This window comes from Notothenia rossii (assembly GCF_949606895.1).
Source record: "Notothenia rossii genome assembly, chromosome: 8".
Lineage (NCBI taxonomy): Eukaryota > Metazoa > Chordata > Actinopteri > Perciformes > Nototheniidae > Notothenia > Notothenia rossii.
In genome coordinates this window covers 73434591-73450625 of record NC_136906.1, presented here as the reverse complement: position 1 = coordinate 73450625, position 16035 = coordinate 73434591, and the positions used below count along the sequence as shown (strand labels likewise).

Sequence of the window (16035 nt, the reverse complement as noted above, 5' to 3'; positions counted from 1 at the left end):
CGCTATATAAATAAAATGCATTATTATCATTATTACATTTGTACTTGTCTGAGGTCTCAAACAAAGGCTTCATTGCTTAAGTTAAAACGTTTGGCCTGCATCTTTTTTTATAATTTGGCATAAAAACTTAATTTAACTTTTCGTATTTTTATGTTAGAACTTTTAAATGGACTATTTTATTTACATGACAGAGTTTACTTAATTGTATACAATCAAATATCTGTAACAGTTTTCATATAAAGAAGCTTGTGTAATGAAAACTGATTTGGAAAGAAATAATTGATTGACACATCTGCTGGAACTGCTACCCCCGCGACCCGACCACGGATAAGCGGGAGAAGATGGATGGATGGACATCTAAGTAAATTCACAAGTATTAAAAAAATGTGATGCCAACTAACCGAGTTAGCTTGTTTCCTGGCTTGGTTGATCAGTTCTTTGATTTGAGAGATGTTACGCCTCAAGTTGTCCTGCAGCTTTTTGATTGGCTGCAGCTTCTCCAACAGCCTATCAGCTTCATCCTCTAAGTCCTTCACTTTAGCTCCTGCAGCGTGGACTGAGGGGAGAGAGAACAGCAGTGATACAGAGCAGTAGAGAATCTGTTAAAGTCAACATTATACAGTGGATTATAGCTGAGACGGCATGGAGAGTTAGCATGTGAAGAGCCGGGAAAGGATGATAAATGATGGCAGCTGAGGAAATCACAGATATTACTCAAGAAATATGGAGAAATATGGAAAAAGAACAATGGAGAAGCTAGCGAGAGCCGAACAATTAGTGTAGCTTAGCATTCAAAGAGAACCTTTTTTAAACCATTTGCTTTTATATATTAAAAAGCTTGAAGCTGAAAAAGACAGGAATTAAGAAAGAGACAAAAAAAAAAAATGACACATAAATGAAAATACACTGCCCCGTGCTTTGCAGTGTGCAAAGCTCTCATGCTCGAGCACAGCAGAAAGGCAGCATTAGAAGCAACTGCTGCTGTATAGCAATTAAATATAGTCGTCAAACTATTGTGTGGTGCTCCAATCATGTTGTTGAAATCATTTTAAAATAGGATTTATAATTATATCAGAAGGAAAAACAACAAATGCTTCGAAATGTTTGCTGTCAGCAAGGTGAGACTACTCTTAATATTATTCTGTAATTACAACATGGTATTGGTGCACCACTTAGAATATAAAGTAAGCTTGGGTAATTGAAATATACATACTGATGGCTGTGGGGATTGAAAAAAGAGAGACAGAGAGAAAAATATGTCAGGATTTTGTGGAATTCATGAATTTACGAAGCTCTGAGACAATAATGTAGTAGCTCTAAAATAATCAAGATAAATCAGACATGATTTCAGAGTTTAGAGATCTTACGATTGAGTTTCAAGTTATTCATTTGTTTGCGGAAACCTACATTTTTAAAAGGTACAAAATGAAGTGAGTAAACAGGAAACATACAAACCAATTTTGCCTCACAAAAGCAGTTCAATATCAAACATCTTTCAGGGCAATAGTAACAAACTGACTATTTCTCACGGTAAATGTTTAATAACCCAACCAATAAGGAAGAGGCAGTGTTCCACGAGGCTGAACAAGCCCACATAAGACTTTGTACTTTGTGTGAAGTTGTAAAAGAGCCAATAGTGAGGAGCTTTACTGCTTTTCTCCGGGTCCTGGATCATGTCATTAGCTGTTTTGACGGTTTCCTCCAGATCGCTGTAGTTGCTCTGGAGGCCACGGAGTTGCAGGTTCAAATCCCCGAGGCGCTCCAGGACGTCGATGGCGGTGGCGTTAGCATCTGCTGCTACAGCCTTTGTGGCTGCTAGCTGAACTGCTGTGTCTGTAAAATGATGACATTTCATAATATAAGTATTATGTGTGGGATGTACTAATGCATGCACACGAGACAATTACTTCAATGTTCTATCATTTGCCTAACATCATAAATAAGACTACTGACACGTGAAACACTGTTGGCATGGGAGCTTGCAGTATAGATAGTCGATGGTTGCTTTCATTGGTTTTAAATTGTATAATGTTATTTTTTTTGTTCTTATCTTTATTTGTTTTGTGAGCTGCACTGTCTTTGTATTTCTCTATACATCACTTTGGTCTGGAGGGTTTAAAGTGCTTTATACATAAAGATCAGATAGCAGAATAAAGGAAGTTTCATTTCAGAGCGATCAACTATGTATCGGCTACTGAACCCCGCCTCCAAAGCAACTCTTTGCTCACCTTCTATTACACAATGTGCTCAGAACCATGTAGATGTCCAGCATGATTAACATTTTGATATTGATTCATGTATTATTGATGTGATGGAATCTTGAAATCCATTGCAAAAGCTAATAATCATTGCTGAGCGCTAACCAAAATATCAGATTTTTTAGCAGTTTGTGAAAATCCAGTGGAAATCACACTAATAAGGATTCAGCTTCTTATGATCTGACATGTTACCGTATTGTGTTCACTCACTCACAGGGATTTGAATGGGAATACAAATATGTTATATTGACCTACTGGTCATATCATTTACAATATGTAGTAGCTGCGGTTAATGGTTTTCTGCGAGTTGATCCAAACGCAGCCGTGTGCATCACTGAAGTTCACCGCCCTCGCTCACTGCAGAGTATTTCTGTGTCTGAGAGTACCGACATGTGTCAAGTTGAGTTTACCAGAGCAGCTGACCTCCATCGACACAGTGATATTGATCCACTCTGCCTTTATCTCGCTCCCACACAAACACACACACACACACACACACTGTGTATTTGTGCAGTCATACCATTGGGGATAGAGTTGAGCATTGCCATGGTTCCGTTGACAGCTTTCAGAAGGTCTTTGGTCATGTCTCTCGCTGCTTTGACTCTGCCCTTCAGCCCGGACACACCATCTTCGTTCTCTACACACACACACACACACACACACACACACACACACACACACACACACACACACACACACACACACACACACACACACACACACACACACACACACACACACACACACACACACACACACACACACACACACACACACACACACACACACACACACACACACACACACACACACACACACACACACACACACACACACACACACACACACACACACAATTCAGGATTGAAGTCAGACAAAGTGGAAACACATCCCTTACCCTCAGTAACCCACAGTCAGTGACAATGATAGCAGTTAATCTGTTTTCAACTTGTGAATACTGCATGTATAATATCACTTTATAATACATGTTAACATTATCTCATTTTACAATCAATTATTAGCCTAACTATATCCTGATATGAACGTTTATACAGAAGGGCTACCAGCATTTTTAATTAAGGTTGAAGTGAGATTTCATATAATCTTCATCAGACGATTATTAAAAATAAAACTACCAATATACCCACGCAGTGTTTACTACATTATTACACTGGTGACTATCGTCTCTTATCATTATCACTCCATGCAGTATCTTCTGGACAGACATGATTTACTTACCTTTGACATCATTTTGAAGTTGTTTGGCTTTGTTCAGCAGTTTGTGGCTCTTCTGCAGGGCTCGCTGAGCGGCTTCCTTCACTGGGACCTCTGGATCTAAAGCCTAGAGGCAAAATTTGAAGAAGTACTTCAGTAAAAGCTCTACCTACACTGTAAAATGTATTATCTCTTTGATTTACACACGGCATCTATTGCACGTCTGTCCGTCCTGGGAGAGGGATCCCTCCTCTGTTGCTCTCCCTGAGGTTTCTCCCATGTTCCCCTTTAAACTGTGGGTTTTCTCTGGAAGTGTTTCCTTGTATGTGAGGGTCTAAGGACAGAGGGTGTCGTTTTCCTCATACTGATATTCTGAACAATCTGTGCTGTTGAATTAGCTGTAAAGTGTCTCTACTGTAGGCTATTTTTATTATATGTACAGCACTTTGGCTCGACCAAAAATCGTTTATAAATGTGCTATATAAATAAAACTTGATTTGATTTGATAAACGTAGAAAGACGTTGGACCAAAAATACTCCATAACCAGTAAAAGTCCTGATCTGAACATGTAACTTAAGAAAAATTACAAAAGTATTAGCATTACATATATTTAAAAGTAGAAAAAGTACTCATTCTGCACAATGACCAATTTCAGAATAACATAAAATACAGATGTTGTGGCAGCTAAATGTAGTTTGAGTATCAAAACTAAAACTACTTATTATGCAGAATGGATCTCATACAGTATTATGTTATTATGGTTATTATGTTATCCTGTTTTTATACATGTAAGACTATTCATGTTGTCAATGTGGACCACATTTAGAAACTAAAAAATACTACAGATTAGTAGTAAAGTACTGCATTATACCATATGAGCATATCATGTGTTTTTATGTATAAAAGTAACTATGACTGTTACAATGCAGATAGAGGAGTACAAAGTAAGATATTTGCCTCTGAAACGTAGTGGAGTAGAAGTATAAAGTAGCTTTACATGGAAATACTCAGGTTTAGTACAAATATGTCTAAAAAATGTACTAATGTAGTTACTGTCCACCACTGACTATAAGTACAACATCTGTAACTTTACACGCCTTCACTAAAAAAGCTTCCAGAATAATTAAGAGCACACGACACAGGAAGGTGCAGAAATCTGCATAACACCTTTCTGTAAGATCAAAGCTCCACTACTTTGCATTGCTAAATGATATCCTAAGAAATACATTCAGCAGTTTTAATTTCTCCTTTCATTCTTTCGCCACCTTCAACCCTTCTTTCTTTGCCTCTTTCAAAGTCTTTTTAGCCCTTTCTCCCTTTGCCATTTACCTCTTTTTTGTCCAAAAGAGGAAAGAAGACATGTGTGAAATTAAATGAAAACGAGGGGTATGAGTAGAGTAGAAAATAAAAGGGTAAAAATGAAAAAATTATGAATAAATGAATTTGGATGCAAGAGAAAATAACCAGAGGGAAGTAATACACTTTTAAAGGATAAAGGGAGAGACGGAAATCAATGGAGAGGAATGAAACCAAAACACAATGAAACATAAGCAGAATGAAGGAAAATGTGTTTTAAACAAGAACAAGAACAAGAACAGGGGAAATATAGAAAAAAATGCAGAAAAAATGAATAAATTATGAAAATAAAAGAAGAACAGAGATTTCAGGTGTGTGTGGTCATGATAATGAAAAAGCAACAGGGGAAAAAGGAAATACGCAGAGGGAAAGAGAAGTGCTTTGATCCCTCAACCATGACTAATGGAGAGCCCAAGCTTACATTACTGTTACTGCATGCAACACACACACACACACACACACACACACACACACACACACACACACACACACACACACACACACACACACACACACACACACACACACACACACACACACACACACACACACACACACACACACACACACACACACACACACACACACACACACACACACACACACACACACACACACACACACACACACACACACACACACACACACACACACACCGAGTACACTTTCACAGTCTGGAAACCTAGAATGCTTGTACTTGATATTTACGATATGTATGCAATATGTGAGGTGGATTACATTTAGTATACATATGCATGCACCGTTCAGAGTGAACATTTACAGTCTACAATCTCGCAATAAAGAGAGTATTGGTAGACATGGAAATGGAAAATGATCAGGCACACTATGTTTTTCTCATAATATATTGATAACAGAATAACAGAGAGTGGGTCAATAGGGGTGTTTGTGTGTGTGTGTGTGTGTGTGTGTGTGTGTGTGTGTGTGTGTGTGTGTGTGTATGTGTGTGTGTGTGTGTATGTGTGTGTGTGTGTGTGTGTGTGTGTGTGTGTGTGTGTGTGTGTGTGTGTGTGTGTGTGTGTGTGTGTGTGTGTGTGTGTGTGTGTGTGTGTGTGTGTGTGTGTGTGTGTGTGTGTGTGTGTGTGTGTGTGTGTGTGTGTGTTGGTTCCCACTCACCAGAGCCAGAGCCTCACTGGCACTCTGTTTGGCTGCCTTCGCATCTCTCTCCGCTGCATCAACGTTTGCTTTAATGTTGCTATAGGCCTTGAAGGCAGCTGTTGCATTGAAGGAGAGGTTTTTAGCTTCAGCCAAAATACTGTGACGAGAGAGAGAGGAATAAAAAAAGAGATACAGATATCAATTTCGATAATAGTATCATTGCAATGAAACCTGAACATTTAACATTTACTCGTCATATACAGTTTGTTGTTGAACTCGTTGATTTTTAAGTTTATTCCAAATTTTCTGCAGGTATACATGTATCACACTTACAGTTTTATGTTTCAAATAATAAACGCATTTATATGTACCTATCCAAAATGGCAGCAGATTCGTTCAGCTGCTTGGCGTGTTCCTCTGCATCGTGCACGTGATTGGCCAGGCTGCCGCCTTTCAAACCAGTGGTGAGGTGATTGACTTTATCATCCAGCTTCACATGAAGAGGATCCAGCTCTCTGCCCATCTCCTCCAAATCCTACAGGAAGCAGACGAACATTCACATCCATTGCAACATCCTTGCTTACTATTTTAATGTATTACTATTTAAATTAAGAAATGAAAGAGACACAAGCACTACTCTAGGTTGAGTAAAGTACCTCTATCTCCTTGTTGATGTTTTCAGAAAGTTGGTTAGCTTCATCCAGAAAACGTTCTCCTTCTCCTAGGACTTCCTGTGCTTTCTGTTTCACCTCGTTCACTGCAGAAGTCTTCCTCTGCAAAAAACCAACCAGGTTCAACATCTGCAATAAACTCTGATGCGCTCCGTATGTCAGCCAACTCACAATGCAGAGTAAAGCCTTGTTTCTCCCCTCCAAAGATAAACGTACTTAGTTACTTGTCATCAGTATATCAGAGTTACCCAGTAGTGTTCACCATCAATGTCCTTGTCATCTTCAATCGGATCATATATTCACCTATTTGTCGTTGGCTTGCAACAATACAAATCAAGCATGGCAGAATTCAATTAGTAAACACGATGACAATACAATGGCCGTGAGAGTAGAAACTATTAAGCATCAAATTAAATGTTAAAGGTCCCATGTCATGCTTTTCCGGTTATTACCCGTCCCCTTGTGTGTTATCAAGGTTTTTATGCATGTAAACGGTGTGCAGAGTCAAAACCCTCAAAGTACACCCTGTAGCGAGTAAAACTCTAAAACAGAGAAGACCTCCCCAAAACGCCTCGTTGGAGATACGTCACTGTCCATTTGATTCTTCCGGGTACCGAATGATGTCATGCGTTACCCGGAACCAAATGGACCAATCCGTGGAGCCGTTACGTTACGTCCGCGGAGCCGTTACGTTAAGCCCCCGCTGATTGGTCCAAATTGACCAATCCACGGACTTCCTCACACACACACTCAGTGCATGCAGCTCTGCTGATCTCTCCTCCCTGGCTGCAGGCTGATAACAGACAGTTGGGATCGCGGCGAAATTCTCTCTGCAGACCCATTCTCACAGCGTTCATCAACCTTTCTCTTACTCAATATCAAGCCACACTTATTGTTTTTACTTCGGCTGTGACTTTGTATGTGCTCAGGGTGAGTTTGGCTGTCGCTAAACAAGGAAACCACACCTCCACGGAGCTCAGCGCGATTCACAACGTCCCGACCAATCAGAGCACACTGTGCTCACAGGGAGGGTGGGGGCTGGAGCTATTGGAGCTACAACGAGTCGTTAAAGGCAGAGAGTTAAATTCGGTGAATACACATAGTTTACAGAGATGTTGTATGAGAAACCAATGTGAGTTTGGAAAATTGCACAATATAAATCTATTCTAGTAGACCTCAACAATGGAATTATGATTAGTGGAAATGGCCATGACATGGGACCTTTAAGCTTCAGTTTGCACGTACTACTTTAAAGCAGATGTGTGTCTCTTGGCGTAAAGAAGTGGAATTCTTTGCCGAACGATTTAAAGGTCTGTAAGAATATTTTGATGTTTAAGAAATTGTACAAAGAAAACGAAATGAGACAGTATGAAGTTGACTTTTGATTGTGTTCTGGTTTTATGTTTCAGTATTTGTAAGCAACTGTGACTGAAAGAATATTGCTTTTTACATTACATGTCACTTGTTAGACGCTTTTATCCAAAGCGAATTACATACTCACTACTGTGGACAATCCCCACAGGAGAAATTTGGGGTGAACTGTCTTGCACACACAACGATATGCTGACTGCAGTGGGATTTGAACCTGTGACCCCCTGATCCGAACACCAACGCACAACACGCCTCCACGCTTTTATTTTCCTTTTTAATGGTTATTTCATTTTCATTAAGATATATTTTTTTAAAACAACCAGTATAAGTGTACATGCTTTGTTTTAAAATAACTGCCATGTGTGGAATAAACAAATACACTTCTAAACATGGCCTTGTGATTGTTTGTGTGTGTCAAACTGGATGTGTGTGTAGCAGTGTGTGAGCTTGTTGTACCTCCAGAGATGTGAGGTTAGCCTTGTTCTGTTCAGACAGTGATCCAGCCTCCCTGGTCTTTCCCTGGGCAGAGTGGAGCAGATCCTGGGCCTCCTGCAGTTTCCCCTTGTGGTCTGAGAGCTTCTCTTTTATCTAGGGAGGCAGATGGGGTAGCATTAAGTTAATGTCATTAATATAGAGACATGGAAGACAAAAGAGTAAAGATTAGAAGTTATAATTACCTCTGCTTTCAGGTCTTCTGTGGCCTGATGGGGGTCGCCAAATAATCTCTTCACTCTCTGATACAGCTCCTCTGCTAATCTGTGAGAAGAAAGGAGGAGGAGATTGTAATCTTTATGGATACATGTGCGTGTGTGTGTGTGTGTGTGTGTGTGTGTGTGTGTGTGTGTGTGTGTGTGTGTGTGTGTGTGTGTGTGTGAATGAGTGAGTATACTGTAGGTGAATGTAACAACACACAGAGCAGAGAACAGGAGATGTATTGCGATGTGTGACAGAGCCTCTGCTTGTGTGAAGACAATAATCACTCCTTATGACTGAATGTTGAAATGCCGGAATGAAATTGCCGATTTTCTTCTACTGATCCCTCAGGCTGAGTTGGATTAAATTGTGCCAGTGCAAAACATTTCACATTGTCACACTAATGTGTCTGTGTGGATTATGTGACACAGTGAAGCAACATGTGCACCATATAACGAGACTGTAAGTCACATGTGTCAAACTCAAGGCCCGGGGGCCAAATCAGGCACTTGGTGGATTTAATTTCGGCCCGCAAGATAATTTGTAATTACTATTAGATCTGGCCCGCCGGTATATTGCACGCACACCTTCAATCCATCCTGAGGGTTTCCTCCGCTCAGAGCCTGAGCCCAAGCACTGATGACCTTGCACCCAAGATGAGATGCCAAGTATCTGCTTGAGCTAGCATCACAGAGCAGCACACTGAGTTTACATGGATGTTTCCTTCTGCAATTTTTCTCTCACGACAACAGGGCATGTTTGGTTTTCTCTTTGAGGGAAATAGTTTTTTTGAAGCTGTTGTTGGCCTGTGGAAAAATGTAATCATAAGAAATGACTCTGGGAAAGCTGCAGATAGAGCCATAAGAAATTAATTCAACTGATTATTTGATGTTTAATGTTGTTTTTATAGGCAATCATTTAAGCTTTGTTAGTTCCAAGTTTAATATTTGCAATAAATTAAGTTCTGCAATAAACATTGAACCAGTCCGGCCCTCGACTAGCACCCATTTTTTTTATTTTGGCCCACTGTGTATTTGAGTTTGACACCCCTACTCTATAGGATAACTCAAATGGTACCATGGGCATTATCATTTGCTCATGTCTGATCCAGATATTCTACAGGATAAATCTAACATTGTATCCACTCAGTTTAATGCAACTAATACCCAGAGCTGTACAAGCACCGCAAAAAGAACTTCAAGCTGGCATTAAGCTTTGTTAAAGGGGCATTACCTCAATTACTCACCTGTTTGCTAACCTGTTCTCACCCTAACTATAGTCCAATTAGCCAAGTCATGTGATTATAAACAGCTTTTCATATAAGGTGCCTACTGTAGCTGAGCACAGCTGGGAGTCAGAAGTGACGATCATTTTCCTGATAGGGAACGCTAGTTTTCAAGAAAGAAAAAGTGGCATATCCCAAAAGAATAACCAGGAGCTTGTTAGATAATCAAACATCTTCACAAACCCTCCCAGAAGTATCGGAATTGACAATCCCACATTCACACACACCTCTTGGAGTAATTGGTATTAACTCTCTTTTTATTCTGTAGACAATGGTTTTCACTTTGTGCACAGCTGAGTGCAACACTACAGTAGGAATGGCTATTGAAAATGAGTACTGTTAGCCCCAGATTGAAACTGAATATTACTTATCGCCTTGTTATTTGAAGACAGGATTTTTAGATCACCTTCAGGTTGGATGGTATGTTGTACAAACTAGTTATTTGCCAGCAAAGCCACGTGCTTATGTATTGTATTAAAAAATAATGTGATAGATTAACGTCGTGGTAAATAACGTATGCCATGTGAAGGTCTCTCATGTCTGAACCATCTCGCAGCCTTCCCTTTAATTGATCTGCCTCATCAAGGTTTGCAACTCAGCCTTTTAGATCCTTCCACATTTTTTAATGACACGTTGCTTTAACATGTTTTTTTAGAAAGGCTCCTCTCTTTGGAAGCATTTAAAACAATGTAATAACCATATGTTTACCAGTGTCCCTTAATGAGCCTTATTTTCCACCTTCAGCATTAATTAAGACAACACGGCTCCAGTGTCCTCCAGTTGACATCAGTCAGAGGACGCGTTCACACAGTTTTGGGCAAACATGCAAGGTAATGATTGGGTTTGAAAAACGCTTTGGGGAATAGCATGAAATGAACAGAATATAACTAATAAAAACAAAAGGGAGAGGTGTTTGAACTATTATCTAATTGACTATTACAGCATAACGTGCAATATACGAATGCAAAGTGACATTTGAAGCATTAACAGATACATAACCTTTGAGGCAAATGGCAAACTGAAAACATATTTAATTAAGAAACATATACAACTGATAAAAGGTTGTTCTTTTTTACGAAAGAATCCTTTTAACATTTGCTTGTTTTCCTCTGCTGCTCTGGTTGAAATCTCCCCTCAGGGTTCAGTCTAGTAATCAAACGCAGACTGACAGACGAGTCATTTAGATGCGGTTTGATTCTGAAAGTCTCTCCCTCTCCAACCCCCTGTCCATCTGTCAGTTGTTCCCCTCTCCCTCTGTGATTTTTCTTCTCACTACACTTTCTTTGTATCCTTTCCTCACTCTGTCTCTTGCCCTAAGGCGATACATTGCTTTTAATTAACTCATCGACCTCATCAACATTTACTGCTGAAAGACACAGAGAGAAACGAGGGAGAGAGTACTAATTCCATCAAGTGCCTTGAGAGGGAGAAAGTGAAAACAGTGAGAAACACTTTGTTAAAACATCAGCAGAGAGCCGTGGCTTCGGGATACGCAGCGATCACATATCTGCTCGATGAGAGGCGTTTACTCCTGATGTCTCATGAGTCAACAAAGAAGCAACGAAATTAAAGACTAAAACATAAATGAAGGGCCTGTGATTTTTTGACGATATGAAAATCAATCAGACTACGAAATAAATGACTAATTCCATCAAGTGCCTTGAGAACGAGAAAGTGAGAAACACTTTGGTAAATCATCAGCAGAGAGTCGAGGCTTTGGGATACGCAGCGATCACATATCTGCTCAATGAGAGGCGTTTACTCCTCATTGGTCAACAAAGGAAGCAAAGAAATACAATTACAGTAATGATTTAACCCATTGAATGTGCTACATTAAAGGTGGGGTAGGTAATTTTGGGGTAAGCACTTCAGATATTCATTGCGATCGGGATGTTAAGAGCATTCCATGGAATATAACAAAAAGTGTATCTCGAGCCGGTTTCTCAAACTTACCTACCCCACCTTTAATTTGAAATCTATAAAAGTATAACGATATATTACTGTAATACTTCAAAATAGTAATTCTCCTGTAGATTAATTCAATGTTATCCATGGTGAGGCAACAATTTGGTCAACTTTTGTGTGATTTCTTTTAGGATTAAACCTCACTAAATGTGAGTGTTGTACTTATTAAATGTCAATTACATATTTTAATTAATTTCTTATTACTCATATACATATAAAAACTGTTCTACCCATTCCAAAAATATCTGTATTCTTGAAAATGGGACTACATAGCATGGACGTAACATTTAGAGAAACAAAAGGCTTAATATGATGAGTAGAAAACCATAATTTAATAATATAGTATATAATCAAAATATTTTTTTTTCAATAACTGTGCATTTCTGTTGGGGAGTCTATCTGGATAAGTACATTGAAAAGCTTCTCCTCTCAAAAGGTAGAAACTGGAACCAACAGAAAACACTTCGGATTAGACATTGTTGTCAAAGCACTTCAGATATTCATTGTTATCAGGATGTTAAGAACATTCAATGGAATATAACAAAAAGTGTATCTCGAGCCGGTTTCTCAAACTTACCTACCCCACCTTTAATGTATAATCTACACTCCTGTTAACAATTTAGCAAACACTTTTACAAACAAGGCTACGTGTAGTTGCTGCTTTTTCTTCAAAAATGTATTATAAAAATCAATTAGACTAAAGAATCAAGGTAACATTTACTGTTGTCTTGGTAACATTGTCAAAATTCATTTACTTCTGCATGTTTCATGTCTATATTGATTTATTACACAACTGAAGTCTGCTGTGTAATATTAATGATCTAAATAAATGAATAGAAGCCATTGGTTAGCCTATTTCTGTATAGGGAAAATATATCCAAATAGCTTCATTTGTGCAACCTGCAAATGTTCAGAAACACAGATTGTATTACGACAGTTAACATTGCTGCCTTTGTCTTTAAGTGTGTCATTTTGCTAGTGTAAAAAAGTTGCATGCTCAAAATATAGTTTACATTTCTATAGTATGCAGGTATGTTTTTTGTCACATTGACTTAAGATACATTTGATTTCATTTCTCCTCCCTCTCTCTCTCATTGTGCAAGTTCAAACAGAGAGAAAGAGTGTAGTGGGGAAACATCCCGCTGAACAACAAGCAGGAAGACCGAAAAGTGGGATTGAATCCCAGCAGGGGCGGAGACAATCCAACACACACAAGGTGAATATATTAGAATACAGGTATGAGTGGAAACAACAGAAGACAATAGAAAAAAGTGGGTGAAAAAAGTGTGTTTCCATGCAAGTACCATTCTGGTCAACTCATCAAACAAGACTTAAAGGTCCCATGTCATGGCCATTTCCACTGATCATAATTGTTGAGGTCTACTAGAATAGATTTATATTGTGCAATTTTCCAAAATCACATTGGTTTCTCAAACAGCATCTCTGTAAACTACGTGTATTCACTGAATTTCACTCTCTGCCTTTAACGGCTCGTTGTAGCTCCAATAGCTCCAGCCCCCACCCTCCCTGTGAGGACAGTGTGCTCTGATTGGTCGGGACGTTGTGAATCGCGCTGAGCTCCGTAGAGGTTTAGCGATACACAGCGAAACACAGCCAAACTCACCCTGAGCACACAAAAATGCCCAACCGAAGTAAAAACAATAAGTGTGGCTTGACATTGAGTAAGAAAAAGGTTTATAAATGCTGTGAGAATGGGTCTGCAGAGAGAATTTCGACCTTTAAAAGAAGAAAGGAAACACAAAAACTATTCGTAAGACTGAAAGCTCTATAAACACAAAACATTAACACTAAATAAAGTGCTTAATAGCAAAGAGGCTCAGTTTGTTCCTGTCTCTTGGCATATATTCAGTTTGTTCGTTAAGAAATGTACAGTTATGGTTTGCTCATCGTGTGTGTGTGTGTGTGTGTGTGTGTGTGTGTGTGTGTGTGTGTGTGTGTGTGTGTGTGTGTGTGTGTGTGTGTGTGTGTGTGTGTGTGTGTGTGTGTGTGTGTGTGTGTGTGTGTGTGTGTGTGTGTGTGTGTGTGTGTGTGTGTGTGTTTGCTCCATCTGAAACACAGACGGTTTGTTTGCAAAGTATTTCTTAAAACTCTGTCTTTTTCTTGTATGTGGGAGTAAGATACATGACCTGTTTGTGTGTGTGTGTGTGTGTGTGTGTGTGTGTGTGTGTGTGTGTGTGTGTGTGTGTGTGTGTGTGTGTGTGTGTGTGTGTGTGTGTGTGTGTGTGTGTGTGTGTGTGTGTGTTCAAGTGTGTCCATACTCCATCTCTTCGTCGGCGATGTTCTTCTTCCCTCCCAGCTGTCGTTTTCTCATCTCGTCTAGCATGGCCTGGATCTCCTCCTTCATCTCCTCCAGGCTTTTTTCTGGAGTTCCATCGTTCCGAAAGAGAGTTTGGTTCAGCTCGGCAGCCTTGGATTGGAGGTCTGGACACAGAGAGATACATTGCTGTGAGATGGACAGATCCAAGTCATGTTCTTGCATTAACACAAAACAAAAATTAAATTAGACTTCAGTTCCAGTGGAATTTAATTTGTATATTTTGTTGGCTGCAACTAACTGCTTTAATCAGGGTCGAGGATAGAGGTGAAAGAAAACCATGGAGCGAACACCCAGGAGAGGAAAAATAATAAAATCATGAGCTTAAAGAGCCTAAACAAGCCATATAGAGCTGCAGAGCTAAAAACAACTACTTTCACTCCTTGGTAATAAGATAATGGCACATTTCCACTGCAGCGGGGTAGCCCCGTTTAAGCGTCCTCGCTCAGGCCTCGGGCTACCTTGCTGGCCCTCCGAGGCCGCGGCGCATTTCCATTACAGTTTAGGACCTGGGGTAGCAACGCAGTGTAGGCGGGGCGATCGGCTTTTTTTTGGCCAATGAGATGTAGGAACGTCTTCACCTCCTCGGTCGACCACGGTGTGCTTTTCTTTGACGTTGCCATTTTTGTAGCTCCTCCGTTTACAAAAATGCTGTGTATAAAAATGCTGCAAGCTTGCTTCTAGATATATATGCGACGCTAGGGATGATCTCGCGCGCGATCTTGTGACGATTCTCTCTGACCAATCAGCAGTCGAGAGTGTTGACGTCACTAGTTCAGCCCTGGCCCCGGCCTGATAGAACCACGATATATGGGGCCGGAAAAAGAGGGAAAAAGTACCCGCTAGCCGGTGCTACGCTATATGGAAAGTAGGGCTGAACGATTAATCGATTTTAAATCGAAATCGCGAATTTTTTTTTTTTTTACAATCTTTTTTTTTTTCTTGTGTGTCAGTCATCCACACCAATCATAAGTGCTGTGCTCCACATGTACCAGCCATTGTTTAACAATCAGAAGTGGCCCATGATCGAAGGTGATACAGATTGATCCAATCACCTGCCAAGTATTTTTGAAAGTGCCTGCCCTTTCCAAATGGCTTCCAGTTGAGCTTTCCTGATGGTTTGGTGAAACAAACCGTCTGAGTCAGGTTAGTAATGCTCCATCACATGTTTCTATTACAGGGTGAACCTTAAACTGAAGCTTGATTTTAAAGCAACCCAACGGAAGTTTCATGTAAGTTTAGTTCTTTCACTCGTAGCTCGGGCTGCGGGGGTGCTAGAGACGGGAGCATGTTGATACGACCTTCCTAGCCGGAGTTATGGCCGCATTTTACAATAAACTTACGTTGGGTCGCTTAAAAACAAGTATAGCAATTCGAATCGCAATCGCAATATTTGTCAGAAAAATCGCAATTAGATTTTTTTCCCAAAATCGTGCAGCCCTAATAGAAAGGCCACCAAAAACTGGCCTGGCCGCTTGAGGACGATTAAGGACGCTTAAACGGGGCTACCCGCTGCAGTGGAAATGCGAGTCTACAGCCATGTGAGGCTGTAATATATACACTTCATCTGGAAGGAATACATGTTTTGTGTTTAATTCACTCATAAGTGTAGGTAAAACAAAGGTTTAAATAACTGGAGCTAACATTAGGTTTGAACGAAAGTTGATTATGAATCACTTAAAAATGTAAGCTAGCGACTTTCTTTTTGCTCACTGCGAGGTCGGGCACAGAGGCTTGCGGTGAAAACAGCCATTTCAGTTTTATGTTAT

The 16035-nt window shown here is 39.9% G+C and overlaps 1 protein-coding gene across 1 annotated transcript in view; it reads right to left on the bottom strand.

Moving 5' to 3' along the window:
• lama2 (laminin, alpha 2) overlaps window positions 1-16035 on the bottom strand; it is a 199125-nt gene that overhangs the window by 33380 nt on the left and 149710 nt on the right. Inside the window, exons 39-48 of the mRNA XM_079645313.1 lie at window positions 14211-14373; window positions 8666-8744; window positions 8445-8576; window positions 6603-6719; window positions 6318-6481; window positions 5965-6103; window positions 3498-3600; window positions 2779-2895; window positions 1651-1833; window positions 402-556 (exon numbers count right to left, since the gene is read on the bottom strand). Of these exons, the coding sequence (XP_079501439.1) occupies window positions 402-556; window positions 1651-1833; window positions 2779-2895; window positions 3498-3600; window positions 5965-6103; window positions 6318-6481; window positions 6603-6719; window positions 8445-8576; window positions 8666-8744; window positions 14211-14373 (1352 nt within the window). The remainder of the gene's footprint in view (window positions 1-401; window positions 557-1650; window positions 1834-2778; window positions 2896-3497; window positions 3601-5964; window positions 6104-6317; window positions 6482-6602; window positions 6720-8444; window positions 8577-8665; window positions 8745-14210; window positions 14374-16035) is intronic.